This window comes from Mauremys reevesii, linkage group 8, assembly GCF_016161935.1.
Source record: "Mauremys reevesii isolate NIE-2019 linkage group 8, ASM1616193v1, whole genome shotgun sequence".
NCBI lineage: Eukaryota > Metazoa > Chordata > Testudines > Geoemydidae > Mauremys > Mauremys reevesii.
This window is the reverse complement of record NC_052630.1, coordinates 94347270-94372211: the sequence shown is the minus strand read 5'-3', so window position 1 is coordinate 94372211 and position 24942 is coordinate 94347270. Positions and strand designations below refer to the sequence as shown.

The window sequence follows — 24942 nt, the reverse complement described above, 5'->3', positions numbered from 1 at the left end:
AACTTTCATTTCAGACTCCTCCATTCCACCCCCACCCTTCTCAGAGTCCACTCTTACAGGCATTTAACTAATTTTTCAGTGGAGTTGATTGAAGCTCAAAGGCCTGTGAGAGAATGCACTTGCACTATTGTAGAAAAGACAGTTTTGGGGAGTGGGTGGGACTGACAAGAAGTGGTAGTAATCTGATTGGGGAGAAATGTGCCTGTAATTAAGGAGGGAGGGGCACATTGCATAGCTGGGAACATAAAACTGTTTGAAAACCCTCTGGCCATTATCTGTGGTTGCTATCATCTTGAATGCTCTCTATTCTGGAAGCATCAGCCATGACAGTGATATTTGTGGGAACTAAATCTCCGTGTGGGATGATTCTATGATCTATATTGCACAAAGTACTGGCTGTCGGCAGTGGTACTCCTGGGAATGATGTAATAAAAAGAACACAGTTGCTGTTGTTTCAGAACATGTTTGAGGAGTTGGATATTTGCAGGACTCCCCCTGCACTCGTGTAGATTGAGAATTCCCATTTCATCTAGCTATATGTTAGTATGTGGTGCAGATCATTGTTCTGAAAACCAGACCTATGTAAAAATAGAGATTAAAATCCCTCACTAGTTACACTACACATTTGAGATGCAATGTACATTATATTGACAAACCTTCAGCTATTTGTATATATTATGCCACGCTTTAAATCTTATGAGCATCATATTTCAAAACACAAGATCTCTTATGAGCAAAATTGTGGGTGACCATTTTAGTCATAAGTGAAACTTAGACATTTTCCTTTCAAGTTATCTACTTCTGTGGTTTTCATAAATTCATTTCCCTACCAATAAATAATTATGTGAAATGAGTTGGAGGGCCACATCATAAAACATACCATCACAACTGTTATCAGTCTCATCTGAGGACTATGGCTCTGATTCTACAAAGTACTTAAGCACGTGTATAACTCAGCATGCAAGTAGTCCTGTGGAAGTCAGTGGGACTGGGACTACATATATGATAAGAAGCAGCAAAGAATCCTGTGGCACCTTATAGACTAACAGACGTTTTGCAGCATGAGCTTTCGTGGGTGAATACCCACTTCTTCGGATGCAAGAAGTGGGTATTACAAGCTCATGCTGCAAAACGTCTGTTAGTCTATAAGGTGCCACAGGATTCTTTGCTGCTTCTACAGAACCAGACTAACACGGCTACCCCTCTGATACTTGACATATATGATAAGTTACATATGTGCTTAAGTGCTTTGTTGGATTTGGAACCTAAATGGGCATGAAGTCTGAACTAATTTCCTACCCTGTAGAAGTATCAGAGAGGTAGCCGTGTTAGTCTGGTTCTGTAAAAGCAGCAAAGAATCCTGTGGCACCTTATAGACTAACAGACGTTGCTATAAGAAGCAAGCTAGAGATAACGAGGTTAGATCAGTTGGGGAGGATGAGGCCCTGTTTTAGCAGTTGAGGTGTGAAAACCAAGGGAGGAGAAACTGGTTCTGTAGTTGGCAAGCCATTCACAGTCTTAGAAACCAACAGGACTCCACTGGCCATCACATACAGTCCCCAGCTAAAACCCCTCCAACGCATCAGAACCAGTTTCTGTTCCCCTTGAACATTACAGTCTCACATCCTTTTCAGCAGGGCCGGCTTTACCATTTTTGCTGCCCCAAGCAAAAAAAAAAAAAGCCTCTCAGACAGCCGAAGCAAAAAAAAAACAAAAAAACAAAAAAAGTGCCTGGACTCTGCCGCCCCAAGAATGGAAGGAAAGCCGCCCCTAAGCAAGTGCCGCCCCAGGCACGTGCTTCCTCCGCTGGTGCCTGGAGCCGGCCCTGCTTTTGAGTATTCTCTTCAACCTCTCCAAGATTTTCTGACTTTTCCTCCCAAAACCCAGCTGCTCCCAACCCAGGTCTGCGTAACAGTTCTGATATCCCATTGTCCTATTCAGGAAGTTTTGTTTCTCATCCTCATGTAGCCATTTCAATCTTCTATATAACACATACAAGACACACACACATGTTCAAATTCTGTTCTTTGTTATATTTGGGGCTTCAAGCAGATGGTTATCGGTAGCCTCCATCTAGGTGGATTTCTTGCTCCTGGGGTCCCTGTGCCCCTGGATGAATAATGCCCTTTGTCTCCAAGTCTATAGCATATCAGTATACCCTATGCTAATATCTCCATCAGGGACTTTTAGGCGTTCCAAATTAAGTAAAAAGGGGTTAAATTGTAATATGCTTTTCTTATAGCGGGCAGGGCTGTCCTTAGGATTTATGGGGCCCTACGCAGTATTATTAAACTGGTGCCCCTGTGCTCCACTGAAGGTAGTCCCCAACAGGTGCCGCTGACCCCAATGTGTTGAGGGGGCACAGCCACCACCCCTGCCTGCAGACCCCCAGACGCCCCCCCCCCATTGCTGACACACACCGTGTTTCGTACACGGCAGATGCTGTAGCAGTGGCTCAAAGCAGGCTTTGCGCTGTCACATGGGGGCTGCATCTTGCCAGAGCCCACAGCCCTCCTGCAGCCCCTTGCCACTCCTGGCTCACCACAAGCATTTTGACAGGAAGTACCAAGCAGTAATAACAACAACAACAACAACACCACAAGTGTGTGTGTGTGAGAGAGTGCCAGTGTGTGTTGGGACACTGTGTGACAGTGTGTTGAGGAGTGTGACTGTGTGTGTGACACAATCTGTATTGGGGGGCTGTGACTCGTGAGAGGCAGAATGTATGTGGGTGAGAGACTCTGTGTGTGTGTGTGTGTGTGTGTGTGTGTGTTAGGGAAGTGTAAGAGACAGTGAGTGCACTGTCACTTTATGTCTCCCCCCCCCCCCCGCCGCTCAGCCGGCTCCCCTTCGCTGACTCACATGGAAGTTTCTCTCCTCCTGTCCTGGCCCAGGCCCAGGCCCAGCCCCCACGCCACGAGAGACTGAGCGGCACAGACAGGCAGGGTCCAGGGAGGGACTCCGCTCCAGGCGGCGGTGAACCAGGCTGCCACGCCGCCAGTGATCGGCCATGCCGCTCTGGGCTCCCCGGGGCTGGGGCGGCAGAGCTGGACGTTGGAGCCGGCTGAGGAGTGAGGGGGTGCGGTTGGGGGCAAGGAGAAGCCCCCCCCCAGTGCAGGGGAGGGGCCGGAGCAGAGAGGATTCCAGCCACGGCCAGCGAGGGGAATGGTGCCCCAAATTTCTGGGTGCCCTATGCAGACAAGTATGCCTCGGGACAGCCCTGATAGTGGGATTCAGCTGCCAAAACTAAAAGGGATTAGGGGCACAAGAAAGCGAGTTCCTTCTTAAATTACAAGGGCTTCAACCTTCATAGGCCCCCATCTCTGTGTTTCTTCAGTTAAATATCAGTGTTACTTTCACTCTCCTAGGTTTAATATAACAAATAATGGGAGGTGATATCATAGTGACTGTATTATTCACTTTCATGATTAACTCAATAAGACCTCAATATTTTAATTTGAAGCTGCCAAAGAATGCACAGATCTTGCAGTAGAAGTTAGATTAAACTCACTACAGGGTACATATAGCTTTAGCAGTGTCAGAGATGGGCAACAGAAATATCTGAATCTTAGCAGACTAGATCTTAGAGACTTGCACTTATCAGACCTGCTGTTTTATCAGTGAGCTTTTACCTGTTTGTGTTTTAAATCTTTCTAATCCTAAATTATAAAGTGCTCTTTATCACATGCATCATCTTAGATTTGCATCCTGTTTTGCTAACTACTAAATTGGAGTTTACCATTTGAATACAGAAGTCCAGGTATATTTTTTCACAACAGACTCAGTCAACATTATATGCATCTGACTCTAAGTTCTGCACATATTCCCAGTGCCAGTAGTAGAGTGTTGTCCCTTCCTCTTCTGCTCCCCCGCCCCATACTGGCATAATTTCCATCCAACAAAACCTTCATAATTAAGAAAGGAAAAGGCTTTCCTGTACAAGCTTCCTGTGAATCCCATCCAAATATGGAAGAGTTGTGTAAAGAATCTGGCAGGTATTACCAACATACGCCACTTAGAGAGTTAATCTATTACTTGTTTTAAGATGTCATACCATGGTTAGCAAATGAATTTGTAAATCAGAATGGTTTGTACTCATTTTCAAATAAGAAATCTTAAATGGTAAAGTTCCTATCAATAACACCCACAGTTTAAATTAAAAGTTTTGAATATTACTACCATTAGTCATAGGAAATCCTGCATGAATGGCCAGTGCTTAAGTTTAGACCTCCCCCATGATCATGCCAGGCCATACAAGGCATTTTCAGGAAAATGTTTAATCACAATTAAATACTCTACTTACTTGTTAACCCCTCAGATGCATTTGTATACAAGTACAATTTTTTTTTTCTGCACAGCACTCCCCATTTTCTTGTGGTCAAAATTAAATGAAAAATTTATGTATACTGATTTTTAAGGCTCTCTGTATTTACATGACATAAGAATGCACATAGATGCCGCATACCATTAACTCTACCACAACTAGAAGAAAATCAAATTCAATGAGGAAGTGCTCCCTGCTGAAGGCTCTCTGGTCCTACCACCCCACCCTCAGGAAAAGGAGCAGGGAAGGCCTGCCTAGAAAGGCTCTAGAGAAGCAGCCAATCAGAGCTGAGCAGGCTCAGTTAAAAGACATGGCAGGGTCTGATTAGGGCAATTATTGGGTGGGACTAGGAGAGTGAAGGAGATGTAGAAGGCTGTGAGAGGCCATAGGTAATGAGATTAGGAGAGAGACCCTTTTCAGGCAAGGATAGAACTGTGAAGCTTTCCAGATGCAGAGGCCTAGGAGAGAGAACCATGACTAAAAAGGGGCAGAGATGGTTTCAGGCCTCTTTGCCTGGAGAGCTTGTGAGAAGACCCTGAGAAATCAGGCTACAGACTGAGAAAATCTCCAGGTAAGGAGGCCTGAGAGAGACCCTGCTTAAAGAGAGAACAGACAGAGAACCCAAGAAGGTGGTGGGACAGAGCGGGAAGCAGCCCAGGAAATGCAGCAATAGCAACTAGTAAAGAAAATGGTATATGGCTGCTACTTGTTGGCACCCAGAATAGTGGGTTGGCCTGGGTGAAGGGGCCAAAGCCTTGAGAAGGGGTCAAGGTTTGTTTTGGAGCCTGAGAAAGGGACTAGAGGTTAAACAGGCCTGGAGGTGATGCTGAAGTTAGCTAGAAAGGACCAACCATTTGTTGGACTGTGTTACCCTGGAAGGGGTTCCTTCATGTGTCTTTAGACTGTGTGACTTAGCTGTAGGGCTGAGCCACTTGATGCCAAAAAGGGGGTGCTAGGAAGAGAAAAAGGGGGGAGTACAGGATTGCACCCAGCTGACAGGAGGTGCTTGCAAGAGGTGAGTGAGCCTCATCACAAGGATTATCTTAACAGGTTCTAGTGTAAAACAAGTCAGCAACTCACACTAGTCTAGGGATGTTTTAAATACATGCATCTGACGAAGTGGGTATTCACCCACGAAAGCTTATGCTCCAATACGTCTGTGCCACAGGACTCTTTGTTGCTTCTTAACTACTAGGACATACATAGAATTTCCATTATAAACAAGTTATTCACATATTAATTTATTTTCTAATACTGCTCAGCACAAAATGGTGTACTGTTTGCTGTAAAAAGAGCTGTCACTACCACTACTGATACCACATTCCCACTTGTGATGGTATCCCCAGGATGCAGACTGGGACTGTGGGAACACTGTGCTCTCTTAACTGTCCAGTCTGGGCTCTCTCACAATGCTTTGCTAGTGACAAGCAGCAAACCCCTCCAGGTGCTGTTACCACTCAGTACAACCACATGTGGAGCCCACACCCAATTAGATTGCTTGAATGCTCCCAGAGCCACTCATGAATCTCAGAAAAAGACACCAGCCAAATCTCCCAGCCTTATACCCTAGGAATATACCATCATGCACTGCTCAAGACCTTTTCTTGAGCAATGCAAGTTTATTAATTGACTCACCACTCCATCAATGGAAAGTGGATGTACACCAGCCTTTATAAACCTGAGCAGATTTACCAAGCACTTCAGGCAAACTCACTGGTAAAGATAAACGTAAAACAAGTTTGACAAGATAGTTACCAATCACTTAGGCAAAAAGTCAGAGATGGTTTTTAAGTTAAGGGAAAAAAATATATAAGCACACAGTCTAAACTCAACCCTATTAGACTGGGCAACATCTAGATTAAGCATATTTTTTTTCTCTCCCCACTGGATATTGCAGTTCATAGTACATAGGTCTCCTCTGTTGGAATCTTCAGTCTTTGCAGTGTCCTTGTTGGTTGCAGCATAGGTGGTGGGGGAGAGGGAGAAGAAAAGGCCAAGGGGTGGGCCCTTGTGTTCTGTCTTATACCTTTAGTCCACGTGCTTGGAGAACATAAGTCCAGGCATGTCTAGCAGGCATTGCTGAGTCCCCAGGCAAGGTTGAGCAATTCCCCTGCTGTGGCCTTGTGCAAGTGAGTCATTGCATTGTAGCTCCCTTGCTGGACAATGACTGTTGATAGTTGTTTGACACCTGCCTGGGTGTTGGTTACTTTCCTTGCTGTTGTCTCCGGGGAAACTAATATCTGGCCGATTCCCCAACTTACAGTGTGTTTAGTGACAACCATACAACACAGTTTCATAACTTCATATGCACTAATGATATACATATTTAGCTAGAACAATGGCTTTCAGCCAATCATAGCCTTCCCCTGATCCCTCACATGGCATGCTTTATATGCAATATCACAACTGTATATAAATGAAGAATAATGGGGATTACAGGGAGCTGCCCCAAGGTATAGAATGTCACAGCACCCTGTGGACACTCTCAGCAGAGAGCCCAAAAGAAAGAATGGCCCATGGACAAGGACCTCTCTCTCACTCCTAGAGATGGCCCTTTCAAGCAAGAGGAAAGGCACAACAGCTGGGGGCAGAAAGGAGCTAGCTAGCACTGCCACATCTGTACTTATCTATAGAAGTATCTATTTTCAAGGCTGCTCACTCAACACCTCCCATGAGCACCAAATACACATGGGGAAAAAATAACGCCACTCTCAAAGCAGGGTAAAAAGACTTATTCTATGATCCCAACATCAAGATAGCCCAGGGATCAGATGAGATTGGTACAGGAGCAAGCACAGGCTCGAGTAGTCTGTCAGAACTACCAGGTAGCTGGGAATTCTCCCAACAAGCTAACACCAATGAGCAGCTTGGAGTAGCTGCTGCCATGAGGAGCCTATATAGCTGTCTTAGCATCACCTGGTTAGGCCCTTGCTTGTTGATTGGCTGGGCCCTGTTTGATTGGCATGGACCTAACATGTGACTTTCAGGTAATTATCTTTGATGGCTCACCGGCTCAGGGAGGACTCATCAAAGCAATTAAGCACATGCTTAACTTTAAGTATGTGAGTTGTCCTATGGATTTCTTTGGGATTTTTCATGTGCCTAAAGTTAAATTTGTGCTTAATTGGTTTGCTAAATCAGGGCCTCATTGCTAATGGTGTGTTGTTACTCAAATAAATCCTTTCCAAGAAGTTGAGGGCTAAGCTCTTAATAAGAGGTTTGAGTTATTTATCATATATAATTCAGTGAGACAGTGCTATTTTCAAAGTGGAAAGGTAAAAAAGGCAAAATAATAACTTTATTTAGAGATGTAGTTACAGCTATTGCAAGGGAATGATTTGAAAGAAAGACATACTGGCTTTGTTGCTCAGAGGCATTGTCGTATTATGTGGGTAAAATAGTTTTGGGAGTGTCTGTTTCACTAGTTGAAAAGAAGTACCCAACAGCTGAAATCAATTTCTAGTTTTCATTTGGGGGGGAACCCACACAGGTTGAATTAGTATGATACAGATGGCTCGAATTAAGGTCTGAGTATAAGTGAAGGAAACCCAGCTCATGAAATGGCAGTTAATATTTAGGTTCAAGATTAGTATTAAATCTTTGGCCCTGGGCAGTAGACATACAACAGACACATTATATGAATAATCATTCAGAATTCTACTTTTAATGAATGCAGTGAATTCTTTCACATTGATCCAGTCTTAGATCAAAATGTGATTTAATATTAGCACCTTTCATATGAAAGGTATCTCAGGGTATGTAAAGATTGATGTATGACAATAAATAGAAATGTGAGATGAGGTTAAATACTTTCATCACTTGAGAACTGTAGTTATAGCCTAACTCTTCTCATATGTTTATACAGCACCTAGCACATTTAGGGAATTAATGCAATACAAATAATAAATACTCATCAGTTGTACATGCTAGAGTGTGCTTTTTCCAGTGGAAATGTTGAATTTTTTTGTTTAGTTTGAAGCTTATTTTGAACTATTAAACACTTCATGAAGTGTAGCCAGGGCCAGCGCAACCCATTAGGCAACCTAAGTGGTCACCAAGGGCGCTAACATTTGGAGGGTGGCGACCATGGCGGCCGGATCTTCGGCCGCCCCGGTCGTCATTGTCATTTCGGGGGCGGGACCTTCTGCCACTTCTGTCGGGGGTGGCATTTCAGGGGCGGGACCTTCCGCCGCCTAGGGCGGCAAAAAAGCTGGCAGCGGTCCTGAGTGTAGCTGATAGAATAATTTAGGTTAGCCTGTAGATTGAAGGGAGGCCAGACATAGCTTTGCCTTAACAAGAGAGAGGATTTTGTCCAGAATATTATTCCCTGAACAGTGCTATAGAATTTTGAAGCACCACCTGGACAGGAATCAGTGATGAGCAGAAGGGAATTCAGTCTCTCATCTGAATGCTGTCCATGGGCTGTTCCCTCAAGCTTGCCCTGCTCTATCAGCAATTTATAGGATCTGAAGTCCAGCACAGAGCTGAAACATGTACCCATTACTTTCTGGCCAGAGGCAAGAGAAGTGCCAGTTGGACCCTACAATTCTACTTTTAGGAATTGAAATATGTTTTAGGACATTAAAACTTTGGGCTCAGTTGTGCTTGGTTCTGCACAGGTGTGCAAGGCAAGGAGCGGATGCAAGGATAGGGTTGCCAGGCATCTGTTTTTTGACCGGAATGCACAATCGAAAAGGGATCCTAGCAGCTCTGGTCAGCACTGCTGACCAGGCCATGAAAAGTCCGGTCAGTGGTGCCGTGGGTCTAAGGCAGGCTCCCTGCCTGCCCTGGCTCTGCACAGCTCCTGCCAGTGGCCGTCATGTCCCTGTGGCCCCTCGGTGGAGGGGCAATCAGGGAAGCTCCTGGCGTGCCTCTGCCCCCAGCACTGTCTCTGCAGCTCCGATTGTCCGGGAGCTGCGGGGGCCGCGCTTGTGGGCATCGCGCAGAGCCCCGGACCCTCCGCCTAGGGCCACAAGGACATGCCGGCCGCTTCCAGGAGCTGCGCAGAGCCAGGGCAGGCAGGAAGCCTGCCTTAGCCCTGCTGCGCTGCTGACCAGGAGCTGCCTAAGATAAGTGCCGCCTGGCTGGAGCCCATGCCCCGATCCTCCTCCCACACCCAAACCCCCTGCCCCAGCCCTGCACCCTCTCCCACACCCAAACCCCCTGCCCCAGCCCTGCACCCTCTCCCACACCCTAACCCCCTGCCCCAGCCCTGCACCCTCTCCCACACCCTAACCCTCTGCCCCAGCCCTGCACCCTCTCCCACACCCTAACCCCCTGCCCCAGCCCTGCATCCTCTCCCACACCCTAACTCCCTCCTGGAGCCCTCACCCCTGCCCCAGCCCTGAGCTCCCTCCTGGAGCCTGCACCCCACACCCTTTCCTGCACCCCAACTCCCTGCCTCAGCCTGGAGCCCCCTCCTGAACTCTGAACCCCTCATTTCTGGTCCCACCCCAGAGCCTGCACCTCCAGATGGAGCTCTCACCTACTTCTGCATCCCAACCCTCTGTCCCAGCCCAATGCAAGTGAGTGAGGGTGAGGGAGAGCAAGTGATGGTGGGAGGGGGGATAGAGTGAGTGGGGGTGGGGCCGCTGAGAAAAGGCAGGGCAGGGCAAGGCCTCAAGGAAGGAGCGGGGCACAGGTGTTCAGTTTTGTGCAATTAGAAAGTTGGCAACCCTATGCAAGGAGCCCTCTTTCTCGTCATGCCCTTGTGTGACAAGTGCCAGCCTACGTGCTAGTCCCCTCCCTGAAAGATGGAGAGAGGATGAGATTGTCAGTACAATGCTCTCCACACAGACCACAGGGCTCGCCCCACTTGGTGGGAGGGCGTACTGCACACTCTGAAATGGTGGTACGGTGGCTCTGCTCCCCCTGTTCCTGAAGGCATTAACTTCTGCAGCTCCTCCTCTGGTATTTTACTCCCCCTACTCCCCAGGCTAGACTGTGACCTAAGAACTGACAATTTAGCCCTTGAGATGTAGTATATGATGAAGCTGCCAAAACACACAATCAGTCTCGGGAGACAGGAATACCACAGTAGATAGAAATCAGGTAATGCCTTTCTCCAGCTTAAGTGTTGGTGTTGCTAGTGTGTGATGGGATCTGTGCAACTGTGTATAACACAGAAAGGGTAGCTTCAAATGAGCTTACCTTCCTTAAGCTATAAAGTCCCCTTATAATACACCTCAATTTGATCTGAAAAATAACCAGTCCTGTTAATAGTAAATAATTGCTACTTATGTGAACACTTCATCCAACCAAAATAATAGCTAATAGCCATAGCAGAAATAAAAAGTAACAAACATTAAAACAGTCCCTTATGACACTGTGACTTTGGTATCTCAAAAAGAAATTACACTAATTTGTTTCAAGAACTTAGCAAGGAGGAGGTTGATGACTAAAGAGGATCAAAATGAATCCAAGCAAGTAGCGCTGTGAAAAGAGCTTTTAAACTGGATTTCTAATACAATTACTCTATTGGGCACTACCTGTTCATTCACCTATTTAATGAGAATCACAGCACAATATACTGACAAAAATATCTGGTTGAGCTAGGCTGGTTGCTAGCTGGTTCCTGATTATCAGTTCAGTGTTGGTGCTGGGAAATAAAACACACGGAGTGTTTGCTGTTCCTAGGCTTTCCTCCCTTAAAGGATGTCAGCGCCTGTTTCAGTTTCGTTAGAGAGAGAGCTCTGAATCAACATCCTTTGGTTGAGAAATTCTACTGAAGTTAGCTGGAGTATTTATCATCTACCATTTGTAAGCATTAAGGGCCTGATCCTGTTTGCAGATTTGGGCCCTAAGCCATCTAGAGCCTGATTCAAAGCCCACTGAAATCAATAAGCTTTGGATCAGACCTCAATTCACTATGGTATTTTTAGGGTTAACATGGTGATATTTGAGTTCCTGTGAGTTCAACATTCTAACAGACTCTTGATTTACAAAATCTAGACAAATTAGTCCCCTCTTTTGTAGTTTGGTATGGACATTTAAGAAATCATTTATAAATTGCATTTTGTGCTTCATGTGCCAAAGAGGCTGTTTCTATTGCACCTTTTTTAAACACACATCCCAGACATAGATGCATGTGACGTTCAGCGGCCTTCTGATCTTTTGCACACATTTTATCAGATAGGCACACACAAAGGAAGTGCTTCAGAACCAGGGAGTGGAATAGCTGGATGAAACACATCTCTGCAGTTCTGCACGTAGGAATGAAAGCACGCTTAACAGAAAACACCAAGGAAAGTTCTTGAAGATAAATGTTCTGTTTGCTGGTATATTCTGGAAGTAAATTCAAAACAGACAGAAATCAGGAGTATGCACAGGGATTTCCATGTGGCAGATTTTGAATAATAAAACCCTCTCTTGCACACTGGTGCTGGAACTGGGGGTGCTGCTGCAACCCATGTCTTGAAGTAGTAATAACAAACACCAAATACATGGTTTCCATTGACCTGGTGGGTGCCTGGGGCAGTCCTCACTGAAAATGCTACAGTCAGGGCAGGCTGCAAAAGGGAGAGCAGATACTCCCCAAACTGGTGGCTAACACTGAAGTTTAAACTCACCAATCAATCACAAACTGTGCTTCTGATCCCCCACAGTGGTTATTAAGAAGCTGAAAAAAGAAATCACACAGCCCCCTTTACTGCATTCCAGTTCTCTGGCACCCAGTCAGCAGGTCCAGTAAGAAGTTATTTAATAACTCTGCTCACTATACAAAATGTTCTTCTGACCCCAAAAGGTCAGCCATGTTACCAAGTCTGTATGGGTTTGGATCTTACCCAAAATACTATGCTGCCAGCCAATGCTTTAGTGTCTAAAACTAAAGGTGCATTATAAAGAAAAAAGAACAAGAAGAGAGTTGTTAAATGGTAAAGCAGTCAGATACATACAGAGACTTTAAAGTCCAGATATCAGGTTCTTAGTAGTATTGGTGAGTTTGCTGGCTTGAAAGTCCTTCTGGAACACGTCCACAGCTAGGAGAGGTCATTCAGTCCTTTGTTCAGAGCTTCAGTTTGTAGAAAAGTTGCTCCAGAGGTAAGAAGCAGGAATGAAGACACAATGGAGAAGATGCAGCCCCTTTTATATTCTTTTGTCATGTGGCTTGTACTTCCTTTGTCCCAGACACAAGCTTCACAGCACCTGGCATAGAAAAACGTCAGTTTTGTCCATAGGCAGCATGCCCCTACATGTCTTGCTGACTCAAAAGGTGTATCCCCTGGCTCCTTTCCATGGCTTCATTGTACCACTGATGACCCTTGATGGACCATCGAACAGGTTAGGTAATGCTGATGCCAATCTGTCTGTGGGGTATCACCCTACATATCTATAACTCACAATTAGGGTGACCAGATGTCCTGATCTTATAGGGACAGTCCTGATTTTGGGGTCTTTTTCTTATATAGGATCCTATTACCCCCACCCCCTGTCTCGAGTTTTCATACTTGCTGTTTGGTCACCTTACTCATAATACAAAGGTGATGCAAACATATAAACAAGATTTTCATACTTGTCAAATCATAACATGTTTACTGACACCTTCCATGGCATATCTGGCACAAAATTCATTGTAATTTTATAATTGTGGTATTAATAATAATATAAAATGTCTCACAATTCTACAAAGCTTCACATCCATCATCAGCACCCCACTATAAAAATTGTTCTGACACCCCTGCTCTTGCAAGAAATACTTTCAAAGTTAGGTGCCTAAAGTTGTCACCCAAATAAAACAGCCTCTTTAACATGGACTGAGTGCAGGCAGTTTGTGGTTTTTACTTCATATTTTTATACACCAGTGGAAGCCATGCTTTCTGTTCATGATTTATCAGAGTAAAATGTTGCATGAATAAATTGGCCCATAAGTAAAATGTACAACATGGCAGACTTTTGCAGGAAGCATTTCTTTTGTCCAGTTAGCTAGTCACTAGGTCAATCCTGTGAAAGTATTAAGCCTTCATTTACATAGGAGCTATTAGTAGCTTGTACTTTCTCAAACTAAATATCATGGCAGTATTTTCAAATTGGGTGTCTAAAGTTAGGTTCTTAAAGCCACAGTTAGACACCTAAATTGAAGTGGCATGATTTTCACAGGTCTTGAGCTGTTGAGATTTGTGAGTGCTCAGCATCTCTTAAAATCAGGCCACTTTGAGTTGGATGAATAACATTAGGCACCGATGTTGACAATAGTGGGACATATTTTAAAAAAAAATCTCAGTAGCTTCTGAGATAGTTGGAACTTTTTTGAATCTCCCCGTTTCTTCTTTGAGTATGTGTCTTGTGGATCCCACTTCAGGTATGCGTGTGCTGCATGCACATGAGATTGAAGTCTTTTGAATGGCAGTGTCCATTGTGTTCTCATGTCCCTCTTCCTGAGGCCATAAAGTGCAGAGTGACCCCAACTGTCCCTCAATTCCCTTGGACATTCAGAATTCTAGATAAGGGAGACTCAGAAAAAGCAGGATTGGAGGACAGGTGGTAGGAGCCACATGAATTACAACATCTCACTGAACGTCGGTTACTATAAGATAAGTAACCAGTCTTTAAGCATTCTGTTCTATTCATTTTTTTTTTGAGCTGTTCTGAAAAATGGAATTTCTGTCCCATATGAAATTCTGGTATTTCAACATTTGGTCTCATCCCAAAATAGGACAAAAAGTCAAAATATTGAAGATTTTTGCTGAACAAAATTTTGAAAATATTCAATTCATAACCTTTTGACATGAAAGCTTTGCCATTTTCAATCAAAACAATGTTTCATTTTGAATTTTCCTGTTAAAAACATCAGAAAATATAGTCAAACATTTAAAAAAAAAAAAACATATTTTTCTGGGAAAATTTTTCAGCCAAACCATTTTGAGCAGCTCTACTTACTTCGCAGTATTTATGTGACTTGTTTACTTTTTTGAGTTTTAGTTTGTCCAATGAAAGCAGACCAGTTACTTCCACCTTCTGGTTCTCACAGCTTAGCAGGATATTGTTGCAACTGGACTTTCAACACTGCAGAGAACTACAGAAATAAAAATACTTGTCATGGGGTGGGGAAGAACAAATTCACAACAAATTCAGATTTGAATTTTTTAACTCCCTCTTTCCCCACTTAATTTCGTTGTTGTTGTTTGTGCATCTATGCCACGGAGCCTGTCCTGGGGGAGGAAGCTTGAAATCTCAGTCCAAATTTTACATCTATTTCCCACCTCTAGTTTAAGGCATGAGTATATGAGGATAATTGGGAATGATGGTCCCAATCCTGCAAATGGGTGTGTCTAGGTGAACCCTGGTGCCTGTGTGAAGAGCTCTTCCAGTGAGACTCTGTGGGCATAAAGATCCAACCACACAGATCTGATTAGAGGAATGGGTCTTACATATGTAAAATTAGGGACTTAAATGGGCAGAATGAAGACTAGCTGAGAGTTTTACAAATACATCAGGGACAAAAGAAATGTCAAAGGGTGGTGCAGGGCTTCTGGTAAAGAGGAGATAATGCAAATAACAGAGGAGGACAGGAAGAAGGCTAAAATGCTCAATAGGTATATTGCTGTCTTTGTTACAGAAGGTGAAGAAAGTAGGAGGCTCAGGAAGACGTATGATAGTTGGAATCTAGAAATATCAGGAATCAGAATTACGAAGGGTCAGGACAAAATACTTAGTTCCTGTCAAAACTGACAGGCTCCACTTGTGAATTTGCTTCAGAAGCGCAGCCAGATCACTCCTTTTAAACAGAGTAGTTTTAAGTGTCAAGTTAAGACACAATTGAAACAAAATCCACTCAGGAACCTTTCAGGTACATAAAATCCTCCCCAGTTTTCCCATGTTTCAAACAGGGCTTGGTGAATAGCTTGTTGAACTTGTTCCATATAGGACTCCTGCTACTGTTCAGAATATTATTAATCATTTAATATGGCCTAAATTTGTGTTTGTTATTTGAATTATTTACCCAGCTCTTTTGAAGGCATGGAAATGTGATGCCCTTTGAAATCTCTGCAGGAACTTCCTGTCCGCTGCTGTGGTTGGTTTCAGAATCTCAGGGCAGCTTTTGCTTTCTTAAAAAAATATGTATATTTGTACCAGCCACATGCATTTCCTGGAAAGAATGCTCCCAGGCTCCTGATATGTGGTCCCTCCTGTAAATTGACCCTGTTCTTTCCTGACCAACACGTGACCTGAGCAAAATCTGTTTTCAAAGGCATTTATTTTCTTTAAAAACTTGCATCCTTCAATGACAGTAGTTGCTTTTTAGCGCCATCTGCTGGAATTGTCTAATCTCACTAGATACTCTCATCTTCCCTGCTGTCAGCATTTCAAAACCCAGGTCTAACAGGATACCAGATTAAAGGGAGTAGCATGGCAGGTGTTCCCAGTTTGGAGAAATTTCTGGTAGGAGCAGTTACTGTGTTGTGTCACTTAGCTATGCTAAGTATTGTCTGATGAATACAAGGCTCAAAATACAATGTTTACAGGAAGTTTAAGAATTTTTCTCCTTCCACTTCAATTTTCTCCATTAAATTAATTCCAGGTTCTTCATATATGTATGGACTACATAAATGCAGGAACTTGCCAGATCCCAACCTACTAGGCTTTGCTTCAAGACCCCAGAGAAGGTTGTAACATCCCCCTTTCCGAATTAGGTTTTTCCTTTCTTTCCTAACTAGCCACTGTTGGTGTGTCACAGCTAAGGCAAGAAAAAATATGAACATCTAATGTGACCTTCTCAACGGAGACTATAGTGTATTTCAGTGAAGAAACAATGATATGCAAAATCACAAGAGAGGATCTGCTTTGCAAAACCACTTTAAAACTGCTCATGTCTTTGTAGGCATTTAACCATAATTACATGATTATGCGCTACTAATTTTCTTTGTCATAAGCACAAGTTTTGTACATAGGAGTATTGTATAATGTTCATTTCAGCAACAGGACATGGCAAGAGGCATGAGTAGGGCTGGGATATCACCAAGTCTTCGGTGAGTTGTTGAGCACAAGGTCATGTGTTGCAAAGGGCTGCTCTGAGAACCTGCTGCCATCATCATGTGTTTGACTCAACCATTAAATGTCCATCTGAGTACAGGAGATAGAATCTGTGGTCAAATCTCTCTTGCTACCCCATATTGTAGGGATCTGTGGGACTAGAATATGGGCTTGTAGTACCTGGGACAGCTGATGGTTCCACATTGCCGCTAGGAAGTCATGCTGAGCTAAATCCAAGGATCACTGGGAGATTTGGCACCGTAGGAAGTACCACCCAAAAGATCCAGAGTGCCAGCTCCCATCAGCCTTGTAATTGGACCCTCGTCAATATTTAACCCTGGAGGGTGGACGTCAGGAAGTGTTGTGTCTCCAAGGCCAGCATTACTAGTGGCAAGAGTCCAGCGTTCCCTTTCCTAGCAGTTACAGGCTGAGGGGGGCAGGGGAACAGAAACCCAGGCCAACCCTGCTCTACTGGGGTTCCAACCCAGGACCTTTCAAAGCAATAGTCCATGCACGTGACTTAGGGACTAGCACCCTTACTCCAGTTCCCTGGGTCACTTCCTATCCCTCAGCTTCTGTTCCTCCATCAGCACCATGGGTCTGCCTTGGGATCCTGCTTGACATCCTCGCAGATCCATCTCTGGAGCACCATCCACTTCTGGGAGCCACTCATCCCTCTGGCTCCCTGCAGTTGAAGGGTCTGCAGCAGCTTGGCTGTAAGACCAGGTCCTGGCTGCTTGGAGCCCTGGCAGCTTCTCTGCAGGATTCTCCTGCACCAAGCTGCTCTCCTGCTCCATCCACTGAGATTCAGCTGAGCTGCTCTTTTTTGAATGCTCCCTTCAGTATGCCCAGCAGAGGTGAGGGGGCATGGGTTCCTGTGTCCATTGCAGCTCCTTAACCCTCATCTCATCAGTGCAGGGTTGGTACACCTCGTCACGGTGGACCAGGAAGTTTGGGCAATCACACAGATATCCGGCCTGCGGTGATTCTAGCATTGGCCTTGTTTTGTCTGCTGATGTCCAGTCTCTGACCCCAGCCTGACTCTTGCCTATCAATCGTGGCTCTAGTGATTGCGCTGATCCCTGCTTGCTGATTATGGCCTTGTGGCTGTCCTTGACTTTTGGACCCCAACCCAGCTGTGACTGCTAAACCAGACTGCCTATGCCCTGGTCCCTTAGACAATTGCCTAAATTTTGAAAGGCTTTTCCTATGCAGGGTGATTAGTGTCCTTCTCCCCTCCCTGCAATGTTTCTGTGATAGACTTTGAGGTAGATTCTACATTGTAATATGTTGGTGTGTATGTTTAAAAAAAATCTCCTTGTTACACTGGATTTTTGTTTACTCCTTATGTTTGTAACCATTTTATTTGTGATTTAACAACTTTGGACACACTGCTGCAACTCTTCTAGTTTTTTTTCAGGTGTGGGGAAATCTATCATATTATCTAGCTTTTTTGGGGGAAAAATTGTAGCTGAGGCACTGAACTAGAACTTACGGATTTGGGTTCTCCTCCAAGCTTTGCCACAAACTTCCTGTGTAAGCTAGGACAAGATCACTAATCCCTCTCTGCCCATCAGTAAGAGAGATAACGATTCCCTACCTTGCAGGGCTGTTGGGAGGATAAATTCATTAATGCATGTAAAGTGCTCAGAGACTACAGTGATGAGCATCATAGAAAACCCTATTGTTTTTTCTCAAAGGTAATTATAAAAGATTCTTCCCCTTTGCCCACAGGGTAGGATAGGTCCTACCCTTGCCCATAGGGCATAATAGATCACAGAATTGGAGATGGCTTGTTCTTATTTTCATGATTGCTTTCCCTAGCAAATGGAGGTGACTTGAGGCCATTGTACCTCCGTAGTGGGTAGGTGTATGCTACCTAGTGAGGTATGGTGGCTTGATGGAGGAATCTGTAGTTACTATTACTGCTGTCAGAGAATAAAAATGACAGGCAGAATTTCCTTTACAAAGCAGAATAAAATAGATATTGACTGGTTTTCCTTTTTATAGTGGCAAGCAGTTATTCTTTGGGCTGAAAATTATTCAGTGACTAATCATGATCAAAGACCTGTTGTGGCTCACTTTTCTACTCATACAGTGTGTGTTTTAAACTATAGACTCAAATGCTAATCAATATTTCTGTAACACAAACACATTGTTCTGATTAGAATGCTCACTGCCTGGGCACTTCTATGTAGCCTGCTCTCTTTGAAACCCTGCCTTTTTTCTGACTTCACTTCCTGAATCTGCTGACACTGCTCACTGCCAAGCAAAATACATGTCCACAATGCTGTTGTTTGAAAAATATTCCCTTGCGAGTACAGCTGGGGCAACAAAAAGTTTCTCTCTAAACCTCAGAGAACTGACTATCTCTTATATGAGCAAGAAATAGTATGCATTAGACAATATGTAATCTCAACATTTAAGCAAATATTGAATTGCTGCATTTTTCCTTCAAGTCTTCCCTTATACTTGTGTCTAGGGATCACTGAGAGACCTAAAAGCATGATTAGATTAAAAGTCAGCAGAAGTGAATCAATGTAGTGACAGACTGGCAATACCAGAGACTCTTCTCAAAACAGACACTCCCTCTGCATACCCTGTAAGCTTGCCCTACCTGTAGTGGCCTGGTGTCTCAACACTGACCTCAAGACACCAGCGGGAAACTTTAATACACTGTCCATCCCCAATTCTTCCTTTGGTGCCCTGTGAGACTGCCTACTAGGATTGCAGTTAGGCCCAGATCCTTAAAGGATTTGTGGAAATCAATGGAAACTAGGAGTCTAAATACCTGTGAGGACCTTGGCCTCTTGTGCCAATTGTGATAATGGATTTTGTGATGTGCCCACCTGTGTCTCGCAAACTGGACTGAGACAAGCAACTCATTTCATAGAAGCTAGTGAACAATTATCCAACTCTGGACATATTCCTGGTTTTACTACTACTAATCAAGCTTTTCCTACGTTATCAAATGTCATTTATGAGATAGAACACACCATAACTGAAACATTAAGTGTGTGTATTATGATGAATGGGTGGGGCAGTATGTCATGCAGCTGTGTCTAATTAAAATGGAATTTTTGGAAATATTTGTTCAGGGTGGTTGGGGGGAACCTTACATGGGTAAGTAAAAGCCTCATTAGTAGGATCTCTTCCATAGCACAACACTGTCAAGTGTTAAACCTGTACCTTTGCAGGTAATTAATCTTCTTACCCTTATTTTGCTAGTTGGCACTTGTTAAGTCCCTGCAAAGTCACACCCAGCAATGCTGTGTATTATCCTTCTTTCTATTCCTACATATGGTCAAAATCAACTTACCTTCCGGGATGCTGACATCAGCAAAATGTACTCTTGGCAAACTACAGCATCCTCCCAGTAACCCTTTGTTTAGTAAGTGTTTGTTACAATTTTATGTATCTGATAGTAGCAAATAGAAACTCAAGCTAATAACTCCAGCTACCAACACATGAATAATGAGGGAAACATTTACTATAGTATAACTTGAAACAATCCATCATGCATATGATTTGATACCCAAGGATCTATAACATGGGCAAAGGATCCCCTTTCAAAGGAAATCTATATGTATGCTATACAGGGAAACATATCCTGAGCTCAAATAGTAGCAAAAAGTTTGTGTGCGTGTCAAAGTTTCACACTACCACTTAATACCAGTCTGTATTATGTAGTTTTATTCTGAGATGTTAAGCAAGACTGTCACCTTATTTCATGTTGTACTCACTTATTTGTATTTTAACGAATTAAAGACAAAACTTTCAGGCAGACCACTATAAAAATATTAATTATTTATCAGAACTATAATGTCTATAATTAGTGAATTAAACTTTCTGCCTAGCTTTTCATAGTATCTGTTATCTCTTAGAGATAGTTTTAAAATCACTCTAAATACATTTATATAAACCAGACCATTTAATTGGATAGAGCGAGTAAGCTGAAAATCCTGAAATCGTAAATTATATTATTTACCACAAAGAGGGGTTTATTTCAGATGAGTTACTTTTCTCAGCTATTGCTTATGTTCTCATTCTATTATCAAAAGTATTCTCATACTTTCATTTTTTAAATGTAAATTGAAAATGACAGCTAAATTGTCAATTTCCTTTTTTTGTCCTTCCCAACTGTCTTTTTATTTACATCCTAATTTTCAATTTATAGCTACCTCTGTTCCCCCATTATGTTAAATTTCTCTAATTTTCATATTGGTCAATACATTTTAGTCAGCAAAAGTGTCTAAAAGGGAAAAGGAATTCAAGATATGAAAAGGGGTTATAGAATGATTTTATTGTGACAACAAATATTCATAAACAAAGACCACCTCTTATCTAGGAATAATTAGACAGCAATGAAGGATATACTTTTTGTGAAGTCATCTACCTTAAAGATATTGTTGGGAATATTATTTTAATAAGTATTTAATATTAGACAGTTACAGTTCAGACTATTCTAGCACAGGGCAATTTGATACAATGGTAAACTCTTCCAAACTGCTTAATTTTTAAAGCTACTGTCTACATTGTGCTATTGGATTATGGTAGGCAATCCAATCGGACTTAAATCCAGAACACTTAAAATGCATAAACTACTTCTGTTTATGTTACAGGGTGTGGTTTAATCTTTCCACTTCTGACACATTCTCCAAGACTTGTCTTCTTGTTACAATGTAAGTTTAACACTCTCTACCATTTAGAGTTCAGTGAATATGATAAGAGTCCTGATTTAGGTACTGGCAAAAGTGGGGGAGGAAATGCATTTTTAATACTTTTATATATAATAGAAAGTTTCTGGACTTTTTTAAAAAACAAAAACATAAAAAAATTATACTTTATTACAAATGGTAAATTCAGAGTGCTCAAAAAACCCTTATTTACAAACATTACTGGACAGAACACAAACATAAAAATAATTTACAAAGTCATGAAGTAGTTTATTGACATTAATCAGCTTTCATAAAATAAAAAAAATGTACATACACGATTTACTTGAAGGCAGGCAGTATAGTTCAGTTTTTATCAGCCTCCCACAAACCTCCCTCCCAGTTGTGTTTTCTTTAAGAGTATTACAGAAAGCAACCTACAGTCTCTATTGCATTTTAACCTTTAATACTGAATGATCATCGAATGTTAGGTCCATGCAGGTCTTGGTCAATATTAAACAAAGATCTGATGTATCATCTGAGCAGGAACAGCACTTCTTAGAGTGGTGCTGCTTTGCACTAGCTCAATTGAAGGCTCGCCAGTCTTTCCACACATGTGCTTTGTGGGGTGCAAGCAGGACTCAATGCCTCTCAGCCTTTACCATTAGCTTTATGCATCTGCCACTTGTTATGGGTTTGTTTTTTCTGTTGCTCTACCGCAACATCATAGTTCTTTTTTTCAAGTCAGTCTCTTCAAAATGTTTGCAACTGTTGTGTTAGCATTAGCTGGCATCCACTGTTGACATGGTTCATGACCTTCTGCTTAAGCTGTGCAACCTGTTCTCTGAGCATGTTGGCAGTGGATGCCAGTTCTGAGTTCTGGGCTTTCAAAGTTTTCACTTTTTCTTCCAATCTGGCAATCCTTTCCAACTTCCTTTTCCGGCATTTGGAGGCTGCAATTCTGTTTCTCATGCGCTTCCTCTCAGCCTTGATCCTCTCCTGTGACTCCATATCAATAGGGGACAGTGGAGGAGTCTCTCCTGGCATTTCAGGTACAGTCTGGGGCTCCTCTTTCAAAGCTTGCAGCCTGGGATGCTGCACTGGCATTGGAGGATTAATATGATGCTGAGGTGGATAGCCCATGTTATTTGCAGTGTAGTTAGGTGCTGTGCTGAGTGCACTTGGGTTAAAGTTGCTGAGATTGGCATACACTGGAGGCTCGCTGTGCAAAGTGGTGTTGAAACCATTGTTGCCAGCCATAGAAGAAACAGGTGTCATACCACTGTTAACAGGCTGGGCAGCGGATGTAACACTGGGCATCGTATTCTGGTTGTGTAGCTCTGCCAGTGCCCTCACAAAGCCTTCAGCAAACCCTTCTTGCTCATCAGTAACATTTTTGGGACAGAGAAACTGTGTTGGGGTGGGAGTGGTGGTGATCAAGCCATTGCTGGACTGGATGATGAGCCTTTCCAGTTCAGGAGATGCCAGCTTGAGGAGACCAACATCTGGGGAGGTAAGAATATCAGCATTCTTGTTCCTCAGGTGGGGCTTGAGGTTGCTTGAAGGATCAGCCAGATTTAGAGTCATATTCTGCTTCAGGACTTTAGGATTATTATATCCATAACCACCACTTTCTGGCTGTACAAAGGTAGCATTTAGGGCATCATCATAGAATGTAGGTTCCATCTTTGCAGTCATAGAACACAGTCCACAAAACTGTCTTTAAAGCAATAACAATTAAGCAGCGCCAAACGCGTTTGGTTTCTAAGTCCCGTTCAAAGAAAGTTCACCTTCACTTTAAACTACTGCTAGTGTCACTCTTTCAACAATGAAAAAGCCTCTTCAAACAAATCAGTAAGGATGAACTAAAGTCTTACTTTTTTGGCCACCGTACAAGTGGCTTAAGTCTCTTTCCCCCTGTTTCTTCAGCGCATCAGGACTGAACTTTTCCAAAGCCCAGAAAGAGTCAGCCCGAGAACTGGGTGGCCGGAGTCCTGGCGTCGGGTTCTGGGATTTCGCTCTCGGGGGAGACTCGGGGACGGAGGAGAAATCCAGTCTCTCGCTTGACAGTTTCACTCCGGAGTGAGTGTCCGACGGGCAGGTTCGCCGCCTGATCGCTCGGTGGGAGGGTCAGAAATCCGGCCACTGTCCTGCCCGCTGCGGAGCCCGGCCACTTGTCGGAGCGTTTCCCCGCCGGCTGCCAGTCCCGGGGCTTGCAGCGCCGCACCCCCCGCAGAAGTTGTCCCAAGTTCGCTCCCCTCCGCTCGCTGCCCGCGGCTGGACTCCCCGCTGCGGCGACGTTCCCGGGGTCCGAGCTGGCCTGGTCCTTGCAATGCGAGACGCCGGGCCGCTCTCCGCGCCGTGCCGTGCCCGCCTCTCGCTCTGTGCGCTGCCGGAGCGGGCCCGCCACTGCCGCCGCCTGGAGCCTGCCGCACACTCTGAGCCCTTTCCCGGCGTGCAGCCCAACTCTTATCAGCCAGCGGTAACCCACCCAAAATAGCCCATGATGTCACCCCGCGGCCTTCCCATTGGCTGCGGCCGCCTCTCAGGGGGGCGGCGGGCCGCTGGCCCGGCCTGTTGCAAACGAGCCGGTCTCCATGGTCACCCCACCCCTAGAAGCTTCTCAGCCCCTCGCGGGGCACTGTGGGATGAGGTAATGCTTGTGCTCAGCGCGGGGCATTGTGGGCTGACGTATTGTTTTTGAATATCTGGTTACCCGCTGAAGCGCTCTGGCGGGGTTGGAGGATCTGGGGAGCCTCCTTAATAGGCAGGCACCAAGCGGCGGACGGAAGGGGGGTGGGGGCAGGCCCCTAGAGGGAGACGCTGCCTTGGACACTGGGTGGCTAATGGGGTTTTAGTCAGTCCTGCGGCTTGAGCCTTCACGGTTAAATCTGCTGGCAGGGGATGTTTGTTAATCCGGGGCTGCGTGCTCGGGCTCTCTGTAGGCCGCTTTCTGAGCGCCCCCCCCCCTTCTGCGGTGGTACGGCCCTTAAGGTGGCACGATCGTCAGCGCGTGCAGCAGACGGAAGGCAGAAAACAGCTACGGGGAAGGGCAGGGGAGGAACCTGAGCCGCACGTGATTCCCCGCCCCGCCCCCCCGCTGCTGCCGCCGCCGCCGCCGCCGGGCGGGCTGCTGGGGGGAGCGCGGCGCGTGCGCACGTGCTGCGTGACCCCTGCGCGCTCAGGGGCTGGGGGCGGCGGGGAAGGCGCCGCTGTCCCGGCCGCTCTCGGGGAGGGGCGGCGACCCCCGGCCGGGGGCTTAGCGGGAAGGCAGCTCCCGCCCGCGCGTGGGTTTCTCTGCCCCCCGGTTCGGGGCGATGCGCTCCGGTCTCACGCCTCTGACTCGCTCCCGCCTGGGAGCTGCGGCGCCCGGCCCGGGCTGAATCCACGTGATTCCCTCCCCCTGTGCAAACGGGAGACGTGCCTCGCTGGCAGGCGTGAGCCCCGGGGGTGGGGGACGTGCCAGTGCCTCCCGCCGCTGGGCCCTGCCCCCTGCGAGGTGCGCCCTTGTCTGGCCTCCCTGGTGCACCAGCGCTCAGAGACAGTGTCGCGTTCACACTGAGCTGTGCCGCTCTGTGCGGGTGCTGACATTGCCATTAAAACATGGCTATAGCCGCTCTGCCAATCTCACCAGTCTGTGAGGAGGGTTCATTTGTTAATATGTATAAAGCGCTGCTTAAATAAAAGTGCTAAGTATTATAGAGGCATCACTGGCGTGCCATCACCTCCCAGGTGGAACGGAACAGCTGCTTAACAACACACAGCCACTAGGCTAGGACAGGTTTCAGAGTAGCAGCCGTGTTAGTCTGTATCCGCAATAAGTAGAGGGGTACTTGTGGCACCTTAGAGACTAATAAATTTATTTGAGCATAAGCTTTCGTGGGCTACAGCCCACTTCATCGGATGCATGCATTGGAAAATACAGTAGGAGCGTGTACGTGCCCACTCTCTATCAGTTAAGGTGAGCTATTACCAGCAGGAGAGAAAAAAAAC

General features: G+C 44.9%; 1 protein-coding gene and 1 long non-coding RNA gene across 2 annotated transcripts in view; one reads left to right on the top strand and one right to left on the bottom strand.

The window, feature by feature from the left end:
* The first annotated feature begins 4676 nt into the window (after positions 1-4676).
* LOC120370013 overlaps positions 4677-24942 on the top strand; it is a 40055-nt gene continuing 19789 nt past the window's right edge. The window contains exon 1 of the long non-coding RNA XR_005583562.1: positions 4677-4895. This is a non-coding gene — a long non-coding RNA (uncharacterized LOC120370013). The remainder of the gene's footprint in view (positions 4896-24942) is intronic.
* Positions 21126-23572, bottom strand: JUN (Jun proto-oncogene, AP-1 transcription factor subunit). The gene has a single exon (XM_039483988.1). It carries the CDS (start codon positions 22645-22647, stop codon positions 21703-21705), a length of 945 nt encoding a protein of 314 aa, XP_039339922.1. The 5' UTR covers positions 22648-23572; the 3' UTR covers positions 21126-21702.

What these genes read in the sequence shown, in the direction of transcription:
- JUN (XM_039483988.1), bottom strand. Translation starts at nt 22,647, where the DNA reads ATGACTGCAAAGATGGAACCTACATTCTATGATGATGCCCTAAATGCT.